This window comes from Triturus cristatus, chromosome 8 (assembly GCF_964204655.1).
Source record: "Triturus cristatus chromosome 8, aTriCri1.1, whole genome shotgun sequence".
NCBI classification, from domain to species: Eukaryota; Metazoa; Chordata; class Amphibia; order Caudata; family Salamandridae; genus Triturus; species Triturus cristatus.
Genome location: NC_140591.1, coordinates 68,494,314 through 68,520,394, shown reverse-complemented (window position 1 = coordinate 68,520,394; position 26,081 = coordinate 68,494,314). Strand labels below are relative to the sequence as shown.

At 46.0% G+C, this 26,081-nt stretch overlaps 1 protein-coding gene across 1 annotated transcript in view; it reads right to left on the bottom strand.

The window, feature by feature from the left end:
* The window catches only part of LOC146801343 (glutamine amidotransferase-like class 1 domain-containing protein 3, mitochondrial), a 41,062-nt gene extending 16,292 nt beyond the window's left edge, over positions 1-24,770 (bottom strand). Inside the window, exons 1-4 of the mRNA XM_085620995.1 lie at positions 24,576-24,770; positions 16,824-16,876; positions 10,983-11,096; positions 3,456-3,575 (exon numbers count right to left, since the gene is read on the bottom strand). Coding sequence (XP_085477121.1) covers positions 3,456-3,575; positions 10,983-11,096; positions 16,824-16,876; positions 24,576-24,692 — 404 coding nt within the window. The 5' untranslated portion in view covers positions 24,693-24,770. The remainder of the gene's footprint in view (positions 1-3,455; positions 3,576-10,982; positions 11,097-16,823; positions 16,877-24,575) is intronic.
* Between the last annotated feature and the right edge of the window lie 1,311 nt (positions 24,771-26,081).

Sequence of the window (26,081 nt, the reverse complement as noted above, 5' to 3'; positions counted from 1 at the left end):
TGTGTGCGGCAGAGGTGGTTCTAGTTCCTGAGGCCAAATGCATCAATATAGAATGATTCATCGAGTTGCCCCACGCAGGAGTCTCCATTTGTATGCGGTTGCGCTTGAGGTGTTTAGAAAACATCTATTGATTACCTGCTTGCATTTCTGCATAAAACCAAAATCAAGACCAGATGAACATGAACTTTAAAAAGGGGGTATGAGATGTTGCACAGAAGGTGAGCATAGACTGTGCCAGGCCGTAAACTTGCTTAAGAGTTGGACGGTGCAGGATAGAAGGGGTGAAGTAAAATGATGAGCATCCTGTCCGAAAGGTTTGCTATCCCTTTCGGGATGGTTCCTTGAATTCACACTTATGTAGCCTGTGAAGAAGCATAGGGGGGTGAATCGTGCCAAATGCTGATGATACATCAAGTAGGAGGAGGGCCACGGCCCGGACAAATCCATTCTGGTAGTCAGAGAGCAGACGTATCTTCAACAAATGCCATTATTTGTTTGAATGGAGATCGTTCGATTAACTTGCGTACAAAGGAACATTTGCTATTGGCCTGTAGTTTTCCAGTATACGTTTCAGTTAATATAAACCATTTTGAGTTCTATTGGGAAAGGTCCGGTCTCTTGGGAACGATTTATTATGGTCCTGGCCAGGGTGGCTACAGAGCTTTCGTGGACGCGGTTCTTCAAGATGTGTCATAGAGATTTGTCCCCTGGTATCTGGATGTGACACCATCTTTCGCTGTGATGATTAAGTGTTCCCATGTAAGAGGAGTAAAAAGGTGTAATTTTAGGCTCACACTGATAATAGGATAAATGTAGCATGGCGAGGCTAGGATGCTTTTTTTCCTTTAAGGAAAGATCGATGACTTTTACTTTTTAATTAAATAACTAGCCACAAAAGTCACCTAGTTGGACTGGAGTCCCTTTCATATAGGCGAGTTCTGGGATCTGGAATTCATTAAGGATTTTAACACGTTTTTTGCTGAGCTACAGAAGGACGGGTCCAGTTTCTTTTTCATGATCTGACGGTTCTATGGTGGTTTAAGGGGTGGCTAATGGTCAGTGATGCTGGTGAGGGGAGGATGAGGGAAAGCATGTACTAACTGGTCTTAGTAACAGCATAAGACTTTGTCACTTAGCTCAAGCTGGGAGAGGCAAATATTGCAGCAAGTGTGTGCCCCTTGCTGGATCCAGAGCTCAGCTGGAGAACATATAAAGATTCAAGGTTGGAGAGCAGGGTTTTCACTTGATAGGAGCTAGGCTTGTCAAGGCAAGAAACCAAAGGTTGGGGTGCCTTAAGGGAACCTCTGCAATGAAGTCCTAATGGGTTCAGAGAATTCTTGGTTGTGAAGAGGGGGGCAGTAGATCCAAAGTGTAGGTTGGTGATTTAGTGCCATGTGGAAATAATGATGCCCATTGAGGGGGTTCAGTGACCTCTCTCTCGGCCTGGTACGGAGGCTGATTTGTGGTCAATGGTTAGTCCGCTGCCAGACTTTGGGTTGACGACTCTTTTGAAGCATCTTCTATCCATTACATACGGTTTCAAGTAGAAGAGAATGCGCATATTTGTCTTCGATTACATTTAATGATACTGATCCTCTACTATGTGATCGAGACATTGAAAGCTCACGCGTGTAGGAGTTCAACTTCTTAAGGACAAAACCAACATGAATCTTTCAACTGTGCGTAGTTCACTTGTTATGAGACTGCAATGGACAGGAAACGTATTGCTGGGTACACTTTTGAAATGTAACTATTTAGGCCAATGATTAATGCTAGCCAATTTCCATAGTTCCTGCTCATAAGACTCATAATTTATCCGGTCTCTCTTTTCGCTGTTAGGTCTTCTGTGATGTGTTACAAGTTTGTACTGAGCATAACTAGAATTCAAGTGTGCACAGGCGTGCAAAAAATGATAAGCAAACCGAACGGGTGAAGACCACTGCACACAGCAATACATTCCATCAAATGTTTTAAAGAGTGAGGGCTGATAGAGAGGTCGGTGGACGGGTTACTCCATCACAGCGCTGACGGATATCCCGTTCACCGAAATATAAGTCCCATAGGATACAATGGGGTTTATATTTCGATGGACGGGATATTCGTCACCGTTGCGACAGAGTAACCCGTCCGCTAGTATCTAAATCAGGCCCTTAACGATGTAATAAATGCAACTGCTGTTTGACATTTATGTTTATGAAATAGTTTTATAGAATTTTTCTTTGTATTGTTGTAGATTTGATACCACAAGCACAATGTGTTGTAAAAATTTATAAATTATATTAAAACACACAAGATGATGGACGGAATGTTGCACATTGGCAAAACATTCACCCCCAGTCACAGATCTGGGTTTAATCCATCGTTATTTTGCTCACCACGCAACCCCAGTTCAGACATGGCCATATGCAAATCAGTCTTGACCCTGTGCCTCATGGGAACAGTGCAGCCCGAACTGCCAACCCATGTCTTCCCTGGACCGGAATCAAGCATCCTAGGACCGGTTTCGGGGTTTCACCCCACTTCAGCCAGGATAGCTTGACTCCAGTGGCATGGTGAGCACAGGACTCACGTCTGGGCATACCCTTCAAACTTAGGGCACAAGATCATGGACGGAATGTTGCACATTGGCAAAACATTCACCCCCAGTCACAGATCTGGGTTTAATCCATCGTTATTTTGCTCACTGGAATCAAGCTATCCTGGCTGAAACCCCGAAACCGGTCCTAGGATGCTTGTTTCCAGTCCAGGGAGGACCTGGCTTGGCAGTTCGGGCTGGACTGTTCCATGAGTCACAGTGTCAAGATTGATTTGCATATGGCTGTGTCTAAACTGGGGTGGCATGGTGAGCAAAAAAAATCGATGGATTTAGGCCCAGATCTCTGTACTGGGGTGAATGTATGACATTGTTCTGCATTCTGTCCATCAACTGTTGTTTTTGCATTTGTCACCCCGAGTGGGACGGGTATGCTCAGACGTGGGTCCCGTGCTCTCCATGCCACTGGAATCAAGCTATCCTGGCTGAAGAGGGGTGAAACCCCAAAACCGATCCTAGGATGCTTGTTTCCAGTCCAGGGAGGACCTGGCTTGGCAGTTCGGGCTGGACTGTTCCCATGAGGCACAGGGTCAAGGCTGATTTGCATATGGCTGGGTTCAAACTGGAATGGCATGGTGAGCTAAAAAACGATGGATTTAGGCCCAGATCTCTGTACTGCGGTGAATGTATGACATTGTTCTACATTCTGTCCATCAACTGTTGTTTTTATATTATATTAAAGACATTAAATATTCCCATATGCAGGAATAGCGGTTTTTGAGCATCTACGACTGAGCAAAGACACTCGTACATGCTATTGAATCAATGACCAACACATTTAGCTAATGTGTTCCCCCCTCTCCCTGTGCATCTGAAACTTGGGATCATGTCTAGTCTGATATGACAGTTACTGGAAACATACAGATTTTTGGCAGCTCCAAATCCACCGGGAAAGATGACGGCATCGTGGTTATTCGCCTGAAGTTGAGCCAGGTCGGTGATCTTGCCTCTGGCGATCCGTGCAGATTCTGCCAAGACATTTCTGGAAGAAGAGGGAGACATAAAAAAGACTTAACATAGCTGGCCCGCCACATGAGTACAAGCAGGCGACAGTGTGTGACTGTGGGCAGCGTCAGCGCGATTAATGGCACTTGGAACATCTGAGGCGAGACACTGTACAGAACCAACAGTGGGCTGTAAAACTGAGTGGTAACCGCAGGACAGTACACAGTGGTCACTTTATATAGACGTCAGCGCAGGATTCGGAACAGTCATTTATCTAGAAGTGAAGTGGTTGAAGGGTAGTAACAAAGTACTTACTTCTAATGTGAACCCCGTATAAACCAACGAGTAACATCTCCCCATGCAGTACCGCTCTTAATACGCACGCCACTAAGCCAACAAACCGGAGCTCACTCGTTCTTTTAAGCCTTGAAACAAATCTTTTTTCCTTGAGTCAGTGACATTTCAGACCAGAGCAGAAAGCAATATGATTGACTACTTGCTATTTAAGACAGAGGAATGGCAGAGAGATGAGCATTTCCAAGTCGTAAGCCTGATCAGGAGCTATCACAAAACACTGACTGTTTTCACAAAGGGAATTTGAGGACTGCGGTATTGTCCAATGGTACAGTTGGACAATTTGCATGTCATGGTCGTATGTGTCAAACAGTTGCAGTAATCCATCAGGGAATTGAGTTAGGTATTAAAGATGCAGCCATTACTAAAATCAATAATGTGCAATAAGGATAAACAAAAGGGCTCCAAAAACAGTTGCCTATTCAAACTGTATATTAATAACTCTACTTTTATTTTGCTGTCGCTTTAATGTTTATCTAATTGTGTGTGCATGCTTTAAAGTTCCATTATTGTATATGGACATCGCTTTAACATGTACATTATGGATCTACCCCCCCCCCTCAGCCCCCCCCCCCCACCGGCAACCCATCAATGGCTAAAGTGTTCTTCAAATCAGAGCTTGTGAAAAGCCCTATGACACAGAATAAGGACACATGCAGGACTTCATGAGGAATTTCATATCGTGACCAATCACCACCGGATCACAATTTACATCCGTCACTGTAGCAGAGCCCTGCAATGTATACACCAAGGAAGGTCTTGCACCTCAGGACTTAAACACAATTTTCTGAGATAGATTGATAATACTGGTCTCTCTGATTAACAAGTAGGTACTGAAAATCCTTTTCCGTTGGCAATACTGGAAGTTGTTGTTATGCCAGCTTCAAACTTGGCTACTATAAGAAACCCGCGAAGTGGTAAAAGGAGCAGCAAATGGCTTGTTCCTTTAGTTGGTTCAGGCGCATAGTGTCCATGGGAGCATTCCTCCTGGGAGAAATGGAGCGAGTTTGGCAGGCAGGACTGGAATAGAAATTTAAAAGATTCGACCTGAGCTCTTGGATTGTCTTTAATGCCCAAGTCATGGGTGATGGGAGCCCAGTGGTGTAGGAACTATGTTATTCTTCCCTTTTTGATCCAATCAGATTTAGAGGCAACATCACCTCTAGAAGAGGTGTAGATCTGGCACACCTGGAACCGGTAGACAAGAAGAGGTGCAAGGAACCTCAAGCTTCTGCTGGGTTTTCTTATATTTATAAACGTCGTGTAATAAAGGAACCCTCTCAAAACTCTGGAGACCTGTTCTTCCTACGTGCACACTCCTTCACTGTTACATTTGTGTTGCAAAGTCAACTAACCTAGCTAGAAGAGCAGTGTGTATGTCTCCACAATGTAAAAGGAGGGCAAAATGCACAAGAGTGGTTGCAATTTGTGGCCATTATTTTCGCAACAGTAACTTTAATGAACCGATCTCTTTACTAACAGGTCAGTTCATAAAATAATAATAATACATTCCGATTCAGAGTGGATTGTAGGCTGCGCTATCTCATGCACATTAACGAGGCAGGGAGCGAATTGTGATGGGATGGTGGCCTGCAAGTGTCAGCATCCCACCATGTCTGTGATCGCATGTCTGTTATCCCCTTCAACTAAAGTAAACTCCTTCCATTTAAAGCTGCCTGTTTTCTTTAAAGGAAACAGGGCTATGTTTAAAAAAAGGTTTCCCTTTTTCAAAAGATTGTATAATCTGCCAACTCCCCAACAAACGTTTATTTTACATTCACAAAGGTTACGGGTTTCAAGAAGACCCCTTCCGTTTGGAAATGGCTTACCACCCCAACTGGAGAGTTGCTAATTTTTCTATGTTTTGCACCTGGATTTAGTCACAAAACATTGATACATCTCATAACAAATTGCTATTTGGAAGGGATGCCTACAACTCCGCCCTTAACTTTTAAATAGCGATTCGTTATGGGGTCGCAATCCCATTTTAGGAGCTAATAAAACTTTAATGACTCCTAAAATGAGATGTAAACACAACACAAACCCTTTTTATGGTTACAAACTCTGAATTGGAGTGAAAATATCATTCATACATATGGCCTAAGTACTTTAGATCCTGAAACCATAAATCTTGTTATTGACAGAGAATCTGCATGACTAAAACATTCCAATAACATAGGAATAAAGGCCCTGAAGATGTGAAAGATCTATGTGGAAGGCTCTTTTAGTTTTGGCCCAATGATCACTAGTACGTTTCTGATGAGTAAAACAAGAGCATCCGTCCGGGCTTCTCTGCGGTTCTAGGGTTTCTTCAAGGCTCAAAGTCTAAAGGTCAGTCGCATTAGCTGCAGTGAATTCAGTTGGAAAAGTGACATTGGTTCGACTGAGAGACCGCGGTCTTCAGTGCTGAAAAGAGGCATACGTCACGGTACCAAATTCATTTGTAATTAGGATACTGGTCCCAATTCACACAAAGTCATAGATCCACACCTGTAGGCACAAGAGTAGACGTAGAGCCTCTAAGTCTTCACATACGCCACTAGTAATGCAACTGAAATGTTGTGCCAGTCGCAGCTTCCCAGGTGTTCTATTGAGACAGTCATGTGAAATGAAATCCAGTATTTGTAAAGCGCACAATTATCCAAGGGTGTTAAGGCGCTGGGGGCCGTCAGGACTGGACTAACCTGCCGCTGGCACCGGTGATCGAAAAGTGAACCCCGTTGTACAGAGTCTGTCGCCCTGGCCGCTGCGCCACACCTCTTCCCTCATAGACATTGGTGTTCCCACGCTGATGAATTGTACACAGAGTACAATTGTTAATTTTTTGTCTATTTCTTCATAGGAAAAAACATCGTTGAAAATGAAAGACCCATTTTCTTACACACCTACAAAGTTTGGGGGTATTTAGTACCCTTTCTCACCTTAGAAAAGAATTTACTCCACCCCTTTGCCAGAGCATATTACTAATCATTTCCACTCTGGGAAAGAGTGGGCGAGCAGTTCATAAACTGACATGTTTGTGGGCCCCCACATATCAAACACCTCACCTACATTTAAAACTATACCCCCTTCCTAAGTTTCTTCTCTCCACATGCCTGAGTCAGTCACCCGTGAACCTAGACATTTGAAGGGAGTGACGCCTGGGGGTGTAGATCGGAGAATTAAGGAATTGTATTTTTAATTGTGACCTTGTATATTTTTAAACAAAACTTCCTGCTGCTGCTTGTTATTTTGCGATTTTGCACACATAATTGTGACCTTGCACATTTTTTAAAAAAATCATCTTGTTGCTACTTGCTTTCTTGCTCTCTTATACACAAAATTGTATCGCTCATTACCAGAAGTCGCATTCTCGATTCCGACCAGAACTAGCGCTGCCTCGTTAGGATGTCAGCACTCTAGTCTTTTGCAGTTGGCGCCTACTTAACGTCGCTCTGGAGCGACCGCGCACAACTAGACATTTGAAGGGAGTGACGCCTGGGGGTGTAGATCGGAGAACTAAGGAATTGTATTTTTAATTGTGACCTTGTATATTTTTAAACAAAACTTCCTGCTGCTGCTTGTTATTTTGCGATTTTGCACACATAATTGTGACCTTGCACATTTTTTTTTAAAAAATCATCTTGTTGCTACTTGCTTTCTTGCTCTCTTATACACAAAATTGTATCGCTCATTACCGGAAGTCGCATTCTCGATTCCGACCGGAACTAGCGCTGCCTCGTTAGGAGGTCAGCACTCTAGTCTTTTGCAGTTGGCGCCTACTTAACGTCGCTCTGGAGCGACCGCGCGCAACGTGCGCGCCGGCGGCGCGCCAAAGGCAAGCTTGTCTGCGCCCGTCCGCGACTCGGTCGCGCCGGTCGCTACCCATAATGTCGCCTCTACTTCTCTGCCAGGTGAGGCGTTGACCACCGCGCGGCTCTGTTACTCACGGACTGAGCTGTTTGAGCTTGACAGGGGCAGCTCGCAGCTAAAACTGCCGGAAATAGAGCTCCCACTGAGGAATGTATCCTCATCACACGGGGTAGGATTGCACTGCGGACTCCTTAATGATGGTCTCTTCCTAGGCACTCCACAGAAATTCAACTGTTAATCGATGACCACAATTTAGACATTCTGTTTATGACTGAAACTTGGTTGGTGCCTGGGCTTGATTTAGAACTGGGCGCTGCCTGTCCCGCTGGCTTTAAAGCTTCTCATAAGCCTAGATCTAGTGGTAGGGGGGGCGGAATTGGGATCATCTACAAAGATATATGGGATCTCTTGCAATTGGACACTGATGAGATTTTGCAGTTCGAAACGCTGGGCTTCTCTTTAAAAGACAGGTCCGGTCATGTCGTGACTGGGATACTTTGTTACAGACCCCCGGGAACTGTAAGTGAACAATCACAACAGCAATTCTTGGATGTGATTAGCAATCTGGCACTTACTCATCATACATTGATGATTCTGGGAGACTTCAATCTCTGGCCTAGTGCAATGTTGAAAACAGCCTTTAACAATATTCTACAGTCTTGTGCTAATCTCAATCTACCACAACATGTGTTGGAGCCCACCCATACGGCAGGACATGCACTAGATCTGATATTTGCGGGAGAAAAAGTAGTGACTATAGACAACATCCTACCGATGGATTGGTCTGACCACCATCTGGTCATCTTTCGACTGCTTTCAATCCCTAGAAATAGGTCCCCCTCTATCAAGGATAATTTTGTCCAGACTAGGGAATGGAAAGCCCTTATGAGGATAGCGCAATCTGCACCTCTTTTTGACGCGGCTCCCCTCCCGGACTCAGGGAAGTCGGTTGACGTTAATTATGGGGAGCTTTGTAGCTACATGGCTAATACCATCAAACTGTCTGCCCCTCTGAAACGGCTCAGGAAACGAGGAACTCCCTCTGCACCATGGTTCTCGGAGGAACTCCGGGCCTTCAAGATTCAGTGCAAACACGCTGAGAGGCAGTGGGGCAGGCAGTATTTAATCAGTGACAAGACTGGCGAGATCTGTTAGTCAAGTACAAACAAGCCATTGTAACTACTAAGGCGTCGTATTTTGCGGACCTCATTTTGAAAGCCCCGAACAGTGCTAAATGTGTCTTTAACATCCTGAGAGGCCTTAATAACCCAGAATGTCTGGGTAATAAGATCACCCCTTCTCAGGATCTTTGTAATGGACTGGCAGTCTTCTTTCATAACAAAATAAAGGGAATCATTGAGGGTCTGCAATTCGACCCTGTGATTAGTACTAAGGTTGGAGCGGACTTATTGAGAACCGATCCGCCCGGTGGCGCAGACCCTATGATAGAGTCAGGGTCCCTGGGAGGACCTTGTTTGGATCATTGGACCTGCCCTTCCATGGAGGAGTTTTCCAACATAGCCAAGAAAGTTTGCTCGGGCTCTCCGTTGGACCCCATGCCGCAGAAGCTCTGGAAGGAAGTAGGGTCGGAAACCTTCCCACACCTCTATCAGATTATTAATCAGTCACTAACTTGTGGTGTGGTCCCGGCTTGTTGGAAGGATGCTTTGGTCTCCCCTCTTCTGAAAAAACCTTCGCTGGACCCCACTTGTTTCGGGAATTATCGTCCTATCTCCCTGCTGCCCTTCCCGGTTAAGATAGCCGAGCGCCTGGTCAGCCAGGAGCTTTCGGGCTTCCAGGAGAGCAATTGTAAGCTGGAGGAGAATCAATTCGGTTTCCGCCCAGGGCACGGAACCGAAACTGCACTGATTACCGCCTTGGATGACCTTCGGATGCGTGCGGATAAGGGGCATTCCGCAACTCTGATTCTGCTAGACTTATCCGCCGCATTCGATATGGTTAACCATAACATCCTCCTGCATAGGCTTGCAGAGGTGGGGGTTACTGATTTGGCTCTGAAGTGGCTCTGTTCCTATCTTTCGGACAGACGGCAGGCAGTAACTCTGCCTCCGTACCAATCAGATTTCCGGCCTAATACACACGGTGTCCCTCAGGGCTCTTCAATCAGCCCGATTTTGTTTAACGTATATATGCAACCACTAGTTAAACTTGTCAATTCTAGTAACATCATGGCTGTCAACTATGCTGATGACACGCAGCTGATTGTTTCCCTGGAAGGTGACCAGGTGGACCCTCTAACTTCCTTCCACAACTGCATGCTGGAAATGACGTTGTGGTTGAAGACTAATGCCCTGCAGTTTAACAGTGCCAAGACTGAGATTCTACACTGTTCGGTAGGCAAGGTTCCACAAGTCTTACCTTCCAATTTTTGGCCCCTTCCCTTGGACACACCCCTGGTTCCTGTGAAAACGGTGCGTAACTTGGGGGTATGCTTCAATGAGAAGCTGAGTCTAGAGTCGCACGTCAACAAAGTGGCCTCGAATTGCCACATGATTATGAGAGGCCTACGTAGACTCTTACCACTGCTCCCCCCCCCCATGTTAGAGGTACAGTGGTTTGCTGCACAATTCTCAGCCGTTTGGATTATTGTAACGCCTTGAGGCTCGAGTCCCCAGGATATTTGATCCAGCGACTCCAACGTATTCAGTCAGCTGCTGCAAAACTTGCCCTTCTGAGACCTCGCATATCCTCTAGCACTAGGGCACTATCTGATCTCCATTGGCTCCCGGTGCAACAGAGAATTCTGTTTAAATCTCTGTGTATAGCTTTCACAGCTCTTCATGGCCTTGGCCCCGGGCCGCTGCAGAATCTCTTTAGTTGGTACATTCCCATGCGCAGCCTGCGCTCTTCGGCAGCCAGGCTGGCCAAAACTCCTAAGACAAAGAGATCTACCTTGGGGGGACGAGCCTTTAGTGCTGCGGCAGCTCGTCTCTGGAATAGTCTCCCTATGGAGCTTAGACAGGTCGAGGAATTGACATCGTTCCGTAGGCAGCTCAAGACCTGGCTCTTTCCTAGAGCATAATCCCCCGTCCTCCTTCCCTTCACTGTGTCGCTAGCGCCAGGATGCCCGTAGGGTTGCAGTGCACTCTATAAATATATTATACATACATACATACATACCTCTCCAAAATGTTCTTTAGTGATAGTAAACGGTGAGCTTTTGCTTAAAGAATAAGCCCATTTTGCATTTCAAGGCAGCTCAAATGGTCATAACTACCTAGTCTCGGTCTCAGCTGGCTGCCCCTTGCCGTGGTCAATCACATGCATTTGAGGAATGTCTGGGGCGTAGATTTCAACATCAGCTCCCCCGCGGCTCAGGTGGACCAGAATCCTACAAAAGACAAATCTTGTGTTAGTCTTCGTATGTACATCACTTTAGATGTAGAAAAATATTTATTTCAGCTTTCAAATGTACACTAGCACCATTAGGAAAGAAACAGATAGTAAAGTGTTAAGTACAACTGTGAGAATGAGTGTGGACACAAAAGCTAGAAGACACTGTGTCTGTGATACAGAAAATCATTCTGGACGGAGAGATAATGGACATGTAGTACAAGTTACAGACTTTCGGTAATGCTCTTTCTGGTGGATACTTTATTTAACCACAGATTTCTTACCTATTCAATACAGACTGGATCCAGAATCATTTCATGCAATTGGTCAGGTGATCTGATAGGTGGCACCATCAAAGTCCATGCCATCTCCATCCCTCCTCTGGAATGTATGACCCAGAGTCACATAAAGGCAGTACCCCTTCAGCATACTGAAGTCAATTTCCAAGGGTAACTTCTGAGCCACCACACATGGAGCGCAACCAACTGATCATAAGACAGCGTGTGCAATCTAATCTGGGACCTTATGTCTTAACAGAATCTCTCCACAGAACAAAGAAGCGGGCACACAGTGAGGAATTTACTGTGAGAATGTATCTACCAGAAAGAGTATTATTGAAGTTAAGTAACTTGTTCTTCTGAGGGATACCTCAAACGGCAGATTCCTATTTTTTTTTTTTTTAAATCAATACAAAATCAGTATCCACATTAAGGATGTGGGCGGAGGAGTAACCTTATTATCATTATTGCAACGTATACTGTGCTCAGCTACCCCAAGGGTTTTCCCAGTATTTGGACCCAGGTAGATTAAGTGCAGAGCTACACGGTGAGGGAGGGGCAGTTGTGCAGAGACTTCGGGAGGTCATTCCAAAGCTTTGGGCCAAGGTATGAAAATTACTGCACAACCCCTGATCTGGCTTTGAATTGTATTTGTTTGTCTACTGTCAACCAATGGAGTTCACGAAGAAGATGTGATGCAGACGCATACTTAATAAAAGGCGAAACAGCATCCTTGCAGCTGCATTTTGACCTACCTGAAGGTGCCAGATGACTTCCTTCTCGGCCCCCTAGTATAAAATGTTTCCGTAGTCAATTCTAGACGGGATTAGTGCTTGGATCACACTTTTCTGGGCAGAGAAAGGTATTTTACCTATATTTCTTATCTGCCTCAGAAATGCAGAAAAGTTAGAAGCTACCTTAACAGCCTGCGGCTTCATCGTAAGCCTCTCATCCAGCCAGAAGTCGAGGTGTTTTACCTTAGGTGACAAATCTGGGAGGCTGCTCAGAGTCTTCGGCCACTGCTGAGGGCCTCATAGCTGGGGATTTTTTCCCCAGAACCATGACCTCAGTCTTCTCTCCATTGAGCTTAAGTAAATTCACACCCATCCACGCACAGATCCTACATAGGACTAAATTCAGGGTTCTGATGTTATTGCCCTGTGCAGACTACAAAGCAAAGATGATCTGTGTGTCATCTGCATATGAGAACGAAGTTAAGTCACGGCTCTCTACCACCTCCGCAACTGGGCGAACATAGATGTTAAACAGCATCAGGCTTAATCCCGATACCTGGGGGGGGGGGGGAGGCGCCACAGACTAGTGCCCATGGTTCTGACCTAACACTGCCTGAAAAGACCTGGAATGAACAGTCTTCGAGAAACAAAGGCATCCAGACTAATGCAGTGCCATCCAGGCCCAGTGACTTAAGCCTTTCCAAGAGGATCGAATAGGACAGTGTCAAAGGCCGCATTGAGATCTAATCAAATCAGTGCAGCTGTACCGCCCTTATCCAGGAGATGCCTAAGATGTTCTGTGACCCCTAAGAGAGCGGATTCAGTACTGTGTCCCACTTGGAAGCCTGAATGAGATGAATCATGACCATTATGATCTTCCACGAAGGTAGTAAGCTGCAAATTTAAATGCTTTTCGAGGACTTCCGCTAGGATGGGCAGCATTGAAAATTGTTCTAAAACTCGACCAGTTAGTGGGGTCGAGAGCGGGCTTAATCAGGAGCGGGAGAACCACAGCGAGTTTACAGGCTGCTGGAATGCGGCCCTCTCTAAGTGAGGAGTTGAGTACTTCAACTACCTTTTGGACTATTTCCAGATCTAAGAGACTGAATTTCGAAGGGTGGAGAGGGTCAAGTGGGGAGCCAGATCTAATTGATTTCAATTGAGAAATGTTCAGCAAGAATAATTTTCTGAACATCTGGGAGTACACTTGGCAAAGTTTTTCCACTTCCTAGCCTAATCTCCTCAAGCAAATTATTTGAGGTAGTACAAGAAGCCAGAGCAACAACCGAAGGAGCTTCTGAGAGAAGAGCTTGAATATCGGCCACTTTCTTAATAAAGAGATCGGCCAAATCTTTACAAAGTTTGTTGGACAACACAGGTACCTGAGAGATGTTTTTGGGGTCAGAAAGATCCTTAACCACATTAAGCAATGTTTTGGGGACGTTTTGGGCATTTATAATTTTGTTGGAGTAAAACACCGCTCTAGTGTCTTACGAAGCCCGTGATAGTTTTTTAAACCTAGTTTAGACACCGCCTTCTCCTTATAGTAGGACTTCCTCCACTCCCTTTCTAAGCCCTTGCAGCGTTTTTGTTTTCTAGCAGCAAGGCTGTGATAAACCATGGGGCAAGGGGATGAATTCTCTCCGAGGACCTCAATGTTGCTGGCAGAGTCACCTCCAGCGCATTCATAATCCACTGATCGAGCAATGGTAAACCTTCACATCAGGAAGCCCTGCAGGACTGAACCAGCAAAATGCCCTTCACTTCAGACCTGAGATGTGAGATAGTAGTATAATTATAATCTCACAAAAAGGTCATAAATGGAGGAATTATTACCATCCACGGTACCACTCCACTCTATACTATTCACAGAAAGTAACCGGATGGTGTGCTAACTAAATGTAAATCGGGTAATGAAAATTAGAAAGCAATTGCTTTCTAAAGACGAGAACCCTCACTCAGGTGACATGCTTCATCATTGGGTTCCCTCTTACACACATCTACTGCAAGGTACACAGTGTGGGCTACGACTCTCCCTCAGGAGAGGAGCGTAAGGTGTTTTTTCTCCAATGTTTCTATGAGTGAGGGGCAGAGTGCAAAAATTATAATTCTAAAGTGAGTTAAAACTAAGAAAGACATCACCTTGGCCCCCAGCTCCTCCGCCAAATAAATCAGAGTGACATAGATATTGAAAAGGAGGAACCCTGGGGGACACCCGTTGTCACTGGCTGAGGGGAGGAGGAGGACGGTGGAATCCAGATCTGCTCAACCCGCCCTTCCAGGAAGGACCGGAGCCAGCCCCACACGGCAGCCGACAGACAATCTTGGCCAGACGTGACAGGAGAGGTGAGTGCGACACCGTGTCGAACGTCGCTGAGTGGTCTAGCAAAATTAATGCAGCTCACCCGCCGGCATCCAAACACTCCCGGATGGCCTCCGCCACCCAGCACTGTTTTGGTACTGTGAGTCGCCTGGAACCCTGATTGGGCTGGATGCAGGAGCGCCTCCCTTTCCACAAAATCGGTGAGCTGTTTATATACCACTTTCTCACACACCTTCGCCAAAGCAGGAAGGAAGGCGATAGGCCAGTAATTCCCTGGACAAAGGTGGTACAGTGACGGCTTTTTTAGGAGTGGCAAGATCTTAGCCTCCTTCCAAGCCTGTGGTACCACCGGCGTAACGAAAATTGAGGGGGCCTCCCTGCACGGTACATCAAGGGGCCCCCTCCGGGCTCAATCTGGAGCTCTCCGGCCAGATTGCAGTGCTGAGGGGGCTCCCTGGAGCTTGGGGTCCCCCCCCGCACTACGGGGGCCTGTTACACCCTTGGATGGTATTCACTTCTGTGTTTGCGACCCCTGCAACTGCTGCCAGTATACTTGCCGGACATGGGTCCGAGGGCGAGCCAGACTTTAGGATTATAAGACAGTCCAATGGGTCGACTTGCCTAAATACCGACAAGGAATGAGCTGTGCCAACAGGTTGACACTCCAAAGATGCCTCCATTCTGATGTCGCAGGGAGTAAATGCAGCTTGGATAGCCCGAATCTTATCCTGAAAACAGCAGGAGAGAGTGTTACACCAGGAAGGTGAAGATGGCGCCACACTAGCTTTGGCCAGAGGGAACGTGAAGCTCTGAACAATAGCGAAAATTTCATTAGAGTTGTTACTGGCTAATTCAATACGGGCCACATAGAATTGCCCTTTAGGCAACGTAATGGCTGCATAGTATATTTTCTGATTATCTCTGAGCTTCCGATTGTCAGCCGGGCAATACCCACTTCTCCACCAGGCCGGCTCAAGGGTCTTACAGTCATGTTTCAAGGCTTTAAGGCATTGGTTAAACCAGGGTTTCGACGGAGATTCCCTAGCCAACCTACGGGAACGTTGTGGGGCCACCGTAGCAACTGCGTTCGAGACCCAACTAGAGAACCCAGCCTCCTTGAGCTCCCCTACCAGGCTACGCCTGGAAGCTTCTAAGGCCATATTAAGTTCAAGTGGGTCAATTTTACCAAAGGCTGATTTGTAGCACGAGCGTGCTAAAGGCTCAGTATTAGAAACTTCCCACGAGAAGTGGGTTATGAAATGGTCAGACCAGGTGACCGGGCAAGGGGCAAGAGGGAAGCTGAGAAAAAAGTGTTTCTAATTAAAGAAAATGGGTCAGAGTAACAAAAATGTAGGGAAGGTAGCTAAGGGGATCGGTAAGTTCTCAGGACCAAATGAAGCAGCTTAGGTCATTCATAATACTGCTAAGCGAGTGATCGAAGAAACTGCAAAGCATTTTATAAGAAGGAGTTAGTTCAGAGGGATGAACAAGATTCCCACAAAGAAGGCTTCTATTTCTAGAAAGGTGCAAGTTGGTGTCCAGATGAACTGGACATGGTTGAGGTGCCTCCTAATGAGAGCGATGATGGTGTATCATGTGATGAGGTAGGGAAACATGACAGAAAAGAGTAATGAGGAAAAGTTGTGTGAGGGCGAAATGAAGCAAACTGCTGCTTGTAAGAAAGGTGGTGTTTGTTTGCAAAATATGCTAGGAAGGTAAGATTGGTTCTAAAAGAAATAACTACCAGATCGATAGACAAGACCACTGATAACCAAGGCTCTGCAGCTTTCTTTGTGGGATGCAGTTTGGGAAGTCAATCATTGGATTTATGCTTGCAGTCTGAGATTGGACGGATGTACCAAAGTCAAGTCCTCTACAGCATCTTGAAGGAATAAAAGAGTTTGGACCCTGATTTCACCAAAGATTTTTGATGGTAAAATAGCCGATATCAGGAATGTATTGCAAAGAAATGTGCACAGCGGACTAGTGAAGGGGAAAAGTTGTATTCTCCATAGTGAATAGATGAATACAAGAACTGACTTGTATATGTACATGATCTGAATTCGGTACATATGCTAATTTAATAATTAATAACTTCATATACTAATACATTAATAAACTATAGTTTGGGCATCTCAGTGAACCGTGGTTTAGCGACAGTGCCCTAATACCTGTGGTTGCCCTACCAAAAGTGCTTCAGGTAATGGCTCACCATACTAACCAATGAACAAAAAGATGAGTGGGGAAAGAGCTGATGGCGGGGCATGGTGGTGGGTTGATGGGTGGTGAAAGGATTGGAATGTCATCCTAGGAAAAGCATGGCAGCTGTAGGCTAATATCCTTAGTGGTGGACATGTGTTGAATGCACACACCTTATAATTTATACTTACGCAGATGCCTCATGGATTTCTGTCCCGTCAAAAACACCACAACCCGATAAGACCTGTGAAAAGAGAAGTCATGCAATATGTATGGCTGAGGCAATAAAAAAATACAGTTTAACATAACATGAATAGACATTGAGACTACTTAAGCATATATATTTTTAATTTTATTTATACAATCCATATGCCTTAGCTTAAGACAGATCACACTACAAGAAGTTCGGGCGGTGCATATCAATGAATATGACAGAAGTGCACACAAAACTCACAATTCACTTCTGAGAGAGAGAGACAAAGCTATTTGGACAAGCCGTGTGGAGAACCTGGGCCTTGAAAGAGACTTTAAGGAATTGTGGAGGGACAGAGGACAGAGTTCCAAAGCTAGGGGCACACATAGGATAGGGGAACCAGCCTGAACTACAGCATAGGAGGAGAGAGGGAATGTAGAACTGAAAAGGCAGGAGAGGCCACACCTTGGACACATCTGAAGGCAATGTATTGGAAAGAGTACTGGAGGTGGAAGGAGAAAAGTAGTGGAGAGATATGAGGTGGAGAGTTGAGCAGTCGGATAAAGTTTAAAGAGAAAAAGGGTGGCAGAATTAAAGATGAATTTTAGAGAAGCAGGAGAAGAGGCAAAAAGAGCAAACAGCAGGATGAAACAATAATGGGACAGAATAAGAATTAAAAAAAGAGTTTTGCTGACCTGGAAAGACTGTGAAGCTTAAAACGATAGCAACAAGAAGTAGTAGAAATATGCGAGGATAGAGAGAGAGTGGTTGAAAATGAAGCCCACATTTTGAGCAGAGGGGTAAGAGAAATTTAAGAACGGGGGAAGGTAGAAGGAAGTGACGTGGAAAAATATGGGGAACTGTGGGGAAGAAGAGAATTTCAGGGTTGAAAGCATCTCCAATTGCACTAAAAAAAAGTTCTGATAGGGCGGATTCTTTGTTTTTCAATCTTTTATGCCTAATGGGATAATCGCTTTAATATAACTCAGATTGTATACATCTTCCATTAGATATGCGAAAAAGATAGGGCAGGTGGTATTTTCGTAAATGTTACATTTTATGCAATCTAACTTTCCTAAATGGTTAGTCTCTCTGCTTCCCGGTCTAGCCTTGCCGGTATTACAGCGTGTACAACACAGCAATGCTGCCACTGTAGCCACAGTGTATGAACCCATAATGCTTTAAATATGAAGATTCTATCCAAGGAGTCTCCAACCTTTTCTGTAACAAGAGCCATTTGTGTCCAATAAAAAACATTCTCAGCTAATAATATTATTAGTGTTGTAATAGTGATCACATCAGACAAGATTACATTAGTAGCCACCCCATGCAAGATTACTAGCTGTGATCACCTCAGTGCACCAGGTGGGTTGCCGACAGTAATTTAAAAAACACAGGCTTTGTAAATCTGCAATGCCTTTACAAATGTAATATGTAACAACCACACAAGATGATGGACGGAATGTTGCACATTGGCAAAACATTCACCCCCAGTCACAGATCTGGGTTTAATCCATCGTTATTTTGCTCACCACGCCACCCCAGTTCAGACATGGCCATATGCAAATCAGTCTTGACCCTGTGCCTCATGGGAACAGTCCAGCCCGAACTGCCAAGCCATGTCTTCCCTGGACCGGAATCAAGCATCCTAGGACCGGTTTCGGGGTTTCACCCCTCTTCAGCCAGGATAGCTTGACTCCAGTGGCGTAGTGAGCACGGGACTCACGTCTGGGCATACCCTTCCTACATAGGGCAAACAGCAAAACACACAAGATGATGGACGGAATGTTGCATATTGGCAAAACATTCACCCCCAGTCACAGATCTGGGTTTAATCCATTGTTATTTTGCTCACCACGCCACCCCAGTTCAGACATGGCCATATGCAAATCAGTCTTGACCCTGTGCCTCATGGGAACAGTCCAGCCCGAACTACTAAGCCATGTCTTCCCTGGACCGGAATCAAGCATCCTAGGACCGGTTTCGGGGTTTCACCCCACTTCAGCCAGGATAGCTTGACTCCAGTGGCGTAGTGAGCACGGGACCCACATCTGAGCATACCCTTCCTACATAGGGCGAACAGCAAAACACACAAGATGATGGACGTAATGTTGCACATTGGCAAAACATTCACCCCCAGTCACAGATCTGGGTTTAATCCATCGTTATTTTGCTCACCACGTCACCCCAGTTCAGACATGGCCATATGCAAATCAGTCTTGACCCTGTGCCTCATGGGAACAGTCCAGCCCGAACTGCCAAGCCATGTCTTCCCTGGACCGGAATCAAGCATCCTAGGACCGGTTTCGGGGTTTCACCCCTCTTCAGCCAGGATAGCTTGACTCCAGTGGCGTAGTGAGCACGGGACCCACGTATGGGCATACCCTTCCTACATAGGGCGAACAGTGAAACACACAAGATGATGGACGGAATGTTGCACATTGGCAAACCACAACTTAAGCCCCTGGCACCAAGGTAATACTATTAGTAAAAAGCCTCCCCTGCACCACATGATTTATCATGGAAAATATCAGCTTTAAACATTTTCTGGAAAGTCAACCATTTTTCTCCAAAAATTAGCCTATGAGTTCTGAAAATACACACATTTTGGTCCAGATTACATACGTTTCAATTTTGGTATAGTAAGCCGGGGTGGACACATGAGAGCTAATTACAGGTAGCTTAAGAGCTGCCAGTAGCTTGTGAGCTACTCGAAGCCTGCTCTATATCCATGGTTAGTTGGGCATTCCTTAAGTACTCAGCAATAATATTAAAGGAGTAGAGAAAGATCGCCTCTACCACAGTTACGTCATGACAGGCAAAAGCTTGACACTCTTCATAAGCCCGCTGAGTGGAAGTGCATGTGGCAATATGCACTGTGAATGGCGGACGTGACACTTCATAGGCATAGAGGGAGGATGCTAGTTTCCCTATGGGAAAACGATGTGTTCCACTAGGAAATTCACCCTGAATCTTGAGATGATTATTCAAAATTTTGTGGGTTTTTCCGAGAATTTAAATGACGGTTTCAGTGTTAAGCCTATTGCCCTGTGTTCATATCCAGTGTGGGTTAATTGTGAACAGAGCAGCCATGTTAGAAAGCTTTACAACTTCGATGGAGGTGGCAACATTTATCAGGAACCTAACGCGCATTATGTTGCTTGGTCAGCATGCATTATGGCTCAATTCTGTTGCATCCAAAATGGCGCTGACCTTCAGCCTTTTCTTGAGTGAACTAGCAAAGGGGGTAATTTCTCTTTTCCTTAAGCCAGACAATGCCCCTAGGGAATATGTTATACAACTTCATGTCATCAAAGAACTCTGACAATAATATATAAGTACAAACTTTTGAGAACAGAATTTGAATGCATATTATCAACCTTGGTCAACAATGTACAAGCCGGGGAGTCTTGTAAATGCTTGTAGGAAACTGGGTTTTTGTTGCAGTCATACGTCCCCCTGTTTTTGACAGGCTTTTAATGCACCTTTGACTAAAGAGTACTGGGTCCCTGCTAACCAGGTTCCCCGTAGCAGTGTACTTTACCTAAACGTTTACCTTTTGTTTCACAATTGTCATCACTTTAGTACCCCTTGTAAGTCCCTAGTAAATGGTACCTCTGGTACTTAGTGCATTGGCACTGAAGAGGGACACCAAGTCTAGCAGCATGAATTGTGCAACTCTAGGGTCCCCTCACCAAGGCTATGCATGATGCCATTGCAGACTGCGTGCCTGGGGGCAGATTAAACTGAAGTCTCGACATGGCACACATCCCTGTGTGATTGATTTGCGTTGCTGCCGGCAAGGGAGAGCGTCCCCAATTGCACTCTGTTGATTTTCAATAAACTTTAAACTCGTGTAGATATTTTTCAAAATTCAAATGTATTCATCTTCTTTTTTTCAATTCATAATATTACGTTCTTTAGTAATGTGGAATTTGTTATTTTCGCATTTATGGTAGTATTATGCCCAATGCATTTCGGGCTTGGCCCTTCATCAGGGGATGTTTTAGCGTGTTGTCTTCTGAAAGGGAATTGTGTGAATCACCCAACCGTTCTAAAGTGAGTAAAGTGCTCAGCGTCAAATTTCTCTGTCTAAACAGCGTACAGGCCTTAGAGCTGAGCAAGATTACACTTAGCTTTTCTGAGATCCAGTCTCCAATAACTGTGAACCAATTCCTAAATAACGCAGGGAGTTGCAGATGTTATAGGTATCCATTCTATGGAGGTCAGTTCAAAGAGGTTGCTGTGGTGGTCTGCGCCCTGCCACAGTTAGCAGGCAGCATGGTGTCAGTATTAATGACAAAGCAACAGGCTGTTAGAGCTAGAGGAATACACCAATCCAGTTTATCTAAGCTAACTGACACAGTTACCTTTCTATGGTTACCAGTCAGGCGCCCTACACTTTAACCCTTGGATTTCAGGAGAAAGTATGAATCTGACTCAAGTTTTTTTAATTTTAAATAATCTCTGCTGGGTTTAGAGAGCAGCAGTGCTTAATTCGTAAAAAAGCAAGTGCCAGGACTATTGTCAGGAGGCCACTGCAGCTTGCACCACACATTGCCCCTGCCAGCGTTTGCAATGATAATAACACAACTACTAACCATCACACTCCTGCAAGTGAGACAGTTCGGAATATTTCATGCCCCCAAAGCTATAAGAATGGTTTAGGCGGCAGGTTATAGTCACTTTTAATGTATATTGAATTAATAATTAACTGTTGCTGTGGTCATGTCTAAATTTAGACAGACAGTGCTACCTTGTGGCAGACTGTCACAAGCGGATGTTGACAATTAAGTGCCACCAGCTCAAATTAGGCACTGGAGAGCAGTCAGGAGATGAAGATTTGCTGCACTGATTGTTTCGTCGATATTCTACAGGTTGTGTGTTACAGGAATTTGAGTGAACACTGAAGCAGCTTGAGCAATATATGTTTAGTGCAGCTCTTGTACACAGTACCAATAAAGAGGGTAACAGTGACACCTGTTACCGAGGGTGGAGGGGGGGCTGGCAGTTCCGGACTTCGAATGGTATTATCTGGCGGCGCAGTTGCAGTGTCTCACACAGGCCGTGGCGCGCGAGTTCAGAGGCCCGGAGGGCCCACAGGGTAGGATTATCCCTCGGCATGTATTGTCATTCATTATATTGCAGCAAAGGCTCCGGTTGGACCAGCTCACGCTCGAGGAGCGCACGCTTCGACTCTGCTGGCTCCGTAGTCAGAAACGAGCGGGTTTCGTGGCCCCCTATGCCCCGGAGATTCCGTTGGGCATGTGCACGGCTCTCCCCCATGGCGGAGACTGGTCGGCGTTGGCGGGCTGGGAGGATCGTGGGGCTCACATGCTTGGGGATCTCCATCGCGACGGGGTTTTGTTGCCGTTCCACGAGTTGCAGAGGGATTTTGATTTGCCGAGGGGGGATTATCTCCTTCATTCTGCCCTGGTGGCTGGGATTCGAAAGCACTGGAGGATGGGGCTGTCGGAACCCCCGACGTCCTTGGGATGTCAGTACGTTGTTATGGCGGCGGGCACCGTGAAGGCCATCACTTGCCTCTATGGGCGGCTGTCCACGGAGGGGCTCGCGCCCCTGGCGACCCTGCGGGAGAAGTGGGAGGGGGATCTTGACAGGCCTATCCCGGAGGCGACATGGTCGCAGCTGCTGCGACGACCCTGGAAGGGCACGCGCAACGCTAGATTTCAGCTGGTCCAATTCTATACTCTCCACAGGGCCTATTTAACCCCGGCAAAGCTCCTGCAATATTTTGGAGGCTCCTCGTCGGGCTGCCCTAGGTGCCATACGGAGAGGGCTGATTTTGGCCATATGTTCTGGTCCTGTCCGGGGTTGGGCTCTTACTGGACGGATGTGGTGGCGTGCCTGAATCGAGTGACTGAACGCGTGCTGACAGTGGACATGGGAGCTTGCCTTCTGCTTTGGTTCCCGCATACTCCCCGTACAAAAATCACGAGCAAATTTGTCGATCTGGGGCTGATAATGGCGAAGAGGGAGCTTACCATGCACTGGAAGGCAAGAACGGGGCCGAGTGTTCGGAGGTGGAGGGCGAGCTTCCTGGCTTGGGCGGGGACTGAAGGGACGCTTCGCCTACAATTGGCCAGGCGTGCTTCCAATGACAAAGCGCAGGATGCTGTCAGGGCGTGGGGGGTTCTGGTGGAAGAGCTTCGCCGCTTGGGGGAACAGGAAGAGGAGGGTGAGGCTCAGGCGTACGCGGCCCGGCCTGGGAGGAGCGTGGAGGGACCTGCTGGGACTGCCGGGGAGACTACTCAGGAGGGGACCGCTTGAATATTCCCCGAGAGTTGTCGCTATTTGCGCAAACTTCTTGTGATGTGTATGGAGGTCGAGCTTCAGAGTGGTATGCATATGAGTGGTAGAGTACAGCCGTTGGTACTTTTGAGAACATTGATGGGGTTCGTCCCATGATTCCGAGTTCGGCTCCCTGGCTGCGTGGGGCACTTTAAGCCTCACCGCGGGGGGGGAGACCGAGGCGGGCACACTGACGGGGGGTGGGGGTAGAGAGGGAGCGGGGTGGGGGGTTAGTAATGGCACTGTTGCGGAACTGCTCTCTTTTGTACTGTCATCACTTGCCTGGTTCTCCTACACAAGATTATTGTATGTAACGCGGATTTCAGGATGCTACAGTTGGGGAAAAACTAATAAAAATTGTTTAAAAAAAAAAAAATCAGTGACACCTGTTATTTGCTGCACTTAGAAATGGAGGAAGTATAACAGGAATTACTATATGAAGACTATTATAATTGTTATATGTGCTTAGGCTATGTACTGTTTGGTGAGGTAATATAGGTTCAAGTGTGTGCAAAGTTTCTGATGGTGATGGTGTAAAAGAAGGTAAGCAATTGGATAAACAGATGTTGCAAAATGGGGAAAAAATTTGTAAAGTGGAATGAAATTCAAGCAAAAAAGAAAGGTAGCAAAATCATACCAGCCAATAGCAGAACAAATTTGCATGGTATGTCCCCATCCGGAGTTTACGTTCATCCTCAGACAATTTGGCCAAGGTGCCCAAATTTAGAAAGACAACTTCAGGTGGGAGAGCTTTTAGCATTGCGGCAGCAAAGCTCAGGAATACGATTCCCACCAATATCAGACAGTTGGAGGATCTGATGCCATTTAGGAAAAGAGTCAAAACTTGGCTCTTTCCAAGAGAATGAAATCTATTGGCTCTCCTCGATCAGTCTACTCAGTGCCGTTTTGTCCATCTACGGCTGACCTGAGCACATGTTCAGCAGCGCCAGGAAACCCTTTGGGCGACAGTGCGCTTTACAAGTGACCAATACAATACAATACACCCGATTCAGGCGGGAGAGTCCAGATGTTTTAAGCCATATATGGCTTTATTTTGGCCGTGTCCTGTCTGAAATGGCCGCTGCTTCCATAGAAGTCAATGGGGGGAAACACATTCTCCCGATTCTTTTTTTAAATCTCCTACTTTCCCCTTCTGAAATGTTGGCATACAAGGAAAAATATACTGACAATTTAGTGACTAGAGAAAAGCAAACAAATAAAAGGGGGGCAGGAGGAAAGGAGAAAGAAGAAATGAGCTAAAGTGCCCCTCAAATGGAGAGGGAGGGAAAAAGAGGGAAGGGGATGAGTATATTACTACTGAAAGTGAAACTGAGAAAAAAGTGGGTGGGGTAGATGGAAAGTAAAGAGGAGGAGCAGTAGCAAAGGTCAAAGTGAAAAGGGTACGGGGGGGGGGGTGAGCTGGGAGGCAGATACTCACAACCGCCACGCGTGGGCCTGGACTCCGGGGCGTGCTGTGCAGGGCCCGGGGCCCGAGGGAGCAGATGGGCGCCAGCAGGACCCGTGGCCCCAGGGCTCGGACGGCGGCCTGCAGCATGTCTGGGAGTCAGAGACACCGGGACCTACAAGGACAACAGCGGCCACTACAGACGCTACGCACAAACATCCGCAGGAAAACCTACGCTAGCGGCGTATCTTCCGCACATAGCGTAGCACTGAAACGAGGAAACCTGCGCCACCTGCTTTATTTTACTCCGTAGCACAGTGACAGTCTCAGTGAGGAAAATGTGCTATATGCGTTCCTTACGCAAGGATCGCAGCTTGGTAACCCCACAGGACCGTGGTGTGAAACCTGCGCTAGTTGCGTTACTTACGAACATACCGTAGCACAGCGCTAAGTTCTAGAACTAGAGTGCTACCTTTTCTCTGCATACAAATTGGACCCAGGGCGCCATGCTCCAGGTGTTCGAGCCTTGCAATTCATGTTTCACTGTTTATTTCGCAAACGTTTGTCTTGCTATGTTTTCAAATGCTTGTGAACGTCCGAAAGTGATATTTGGAAGAAGTTGCACTCAAGCGACTGCGTGCTTACTTTAAGCACAGACAAAGTCTCCTTGAAAAGCAGCGGGTCCAGCATTTTAAAATTCTTTATACAGTCTCACATAGTGCAAACCCTACCACTTTTCAGGCCACTGGGCAATCTCAATAGAAGCAAAAGGCCTGCAGCGTGTAGGAACAGGAACACTGAAACAGGATGTAAGGGCACATCAGGAGTTTCCCTGCTAAAGTGGGAGTGTTGGCATTTATGTCAGAAAACTGTGAAACGAGGAGTAAAGCAAAAACTTATAGAAATAGGGAGAAACAACTGCATGAAAGAATGACATTTTAGCTTTTTTTCCTCACCAATCGTTTACCTGAAACCACATAGTCCCCAGTAATGATAACACCTAACTGTTATTAATTTGAAACTACCACAAAGAAACTGGAATAAAAGCATATGTGTATATATTTTTTCAGACCACATGGCCTGTTGCAGGACGTCTACTAAATCAGAGTTATGCGTGGGACCATAGAACCTTAGTGGGCAGGGACTGAGTTATCCTACCACCTTAGTACCTAGGAACCCGCGACCGACTAGCTATAGTGTCTCACTTGCCCTCCTACTCACTCACAAAGGAACAAGCGATTAGACACCCCCAAACACAACACTCCCAACCCTCTCAGGAAATGCGGTGACATAACACACCCTTTCGCTCTCACACTCCTACTGGTCCTCAAAAAGATCTGACAGAGACACGAGCAATGTTTAAAATATTTATTTTAACTATTGTGCTCTAGTATGCAGTATACGTGATAAAAACAAGTAAAACAATGCCTAAGACAAATACAGTCAGCATAATAAGTAATCCATAAATCATAAAAGGAGCTGTCATTTTATAGGGTAAACTAACTCCCCTCCCCTTCTACAGAAGCAAAGTGATCATAT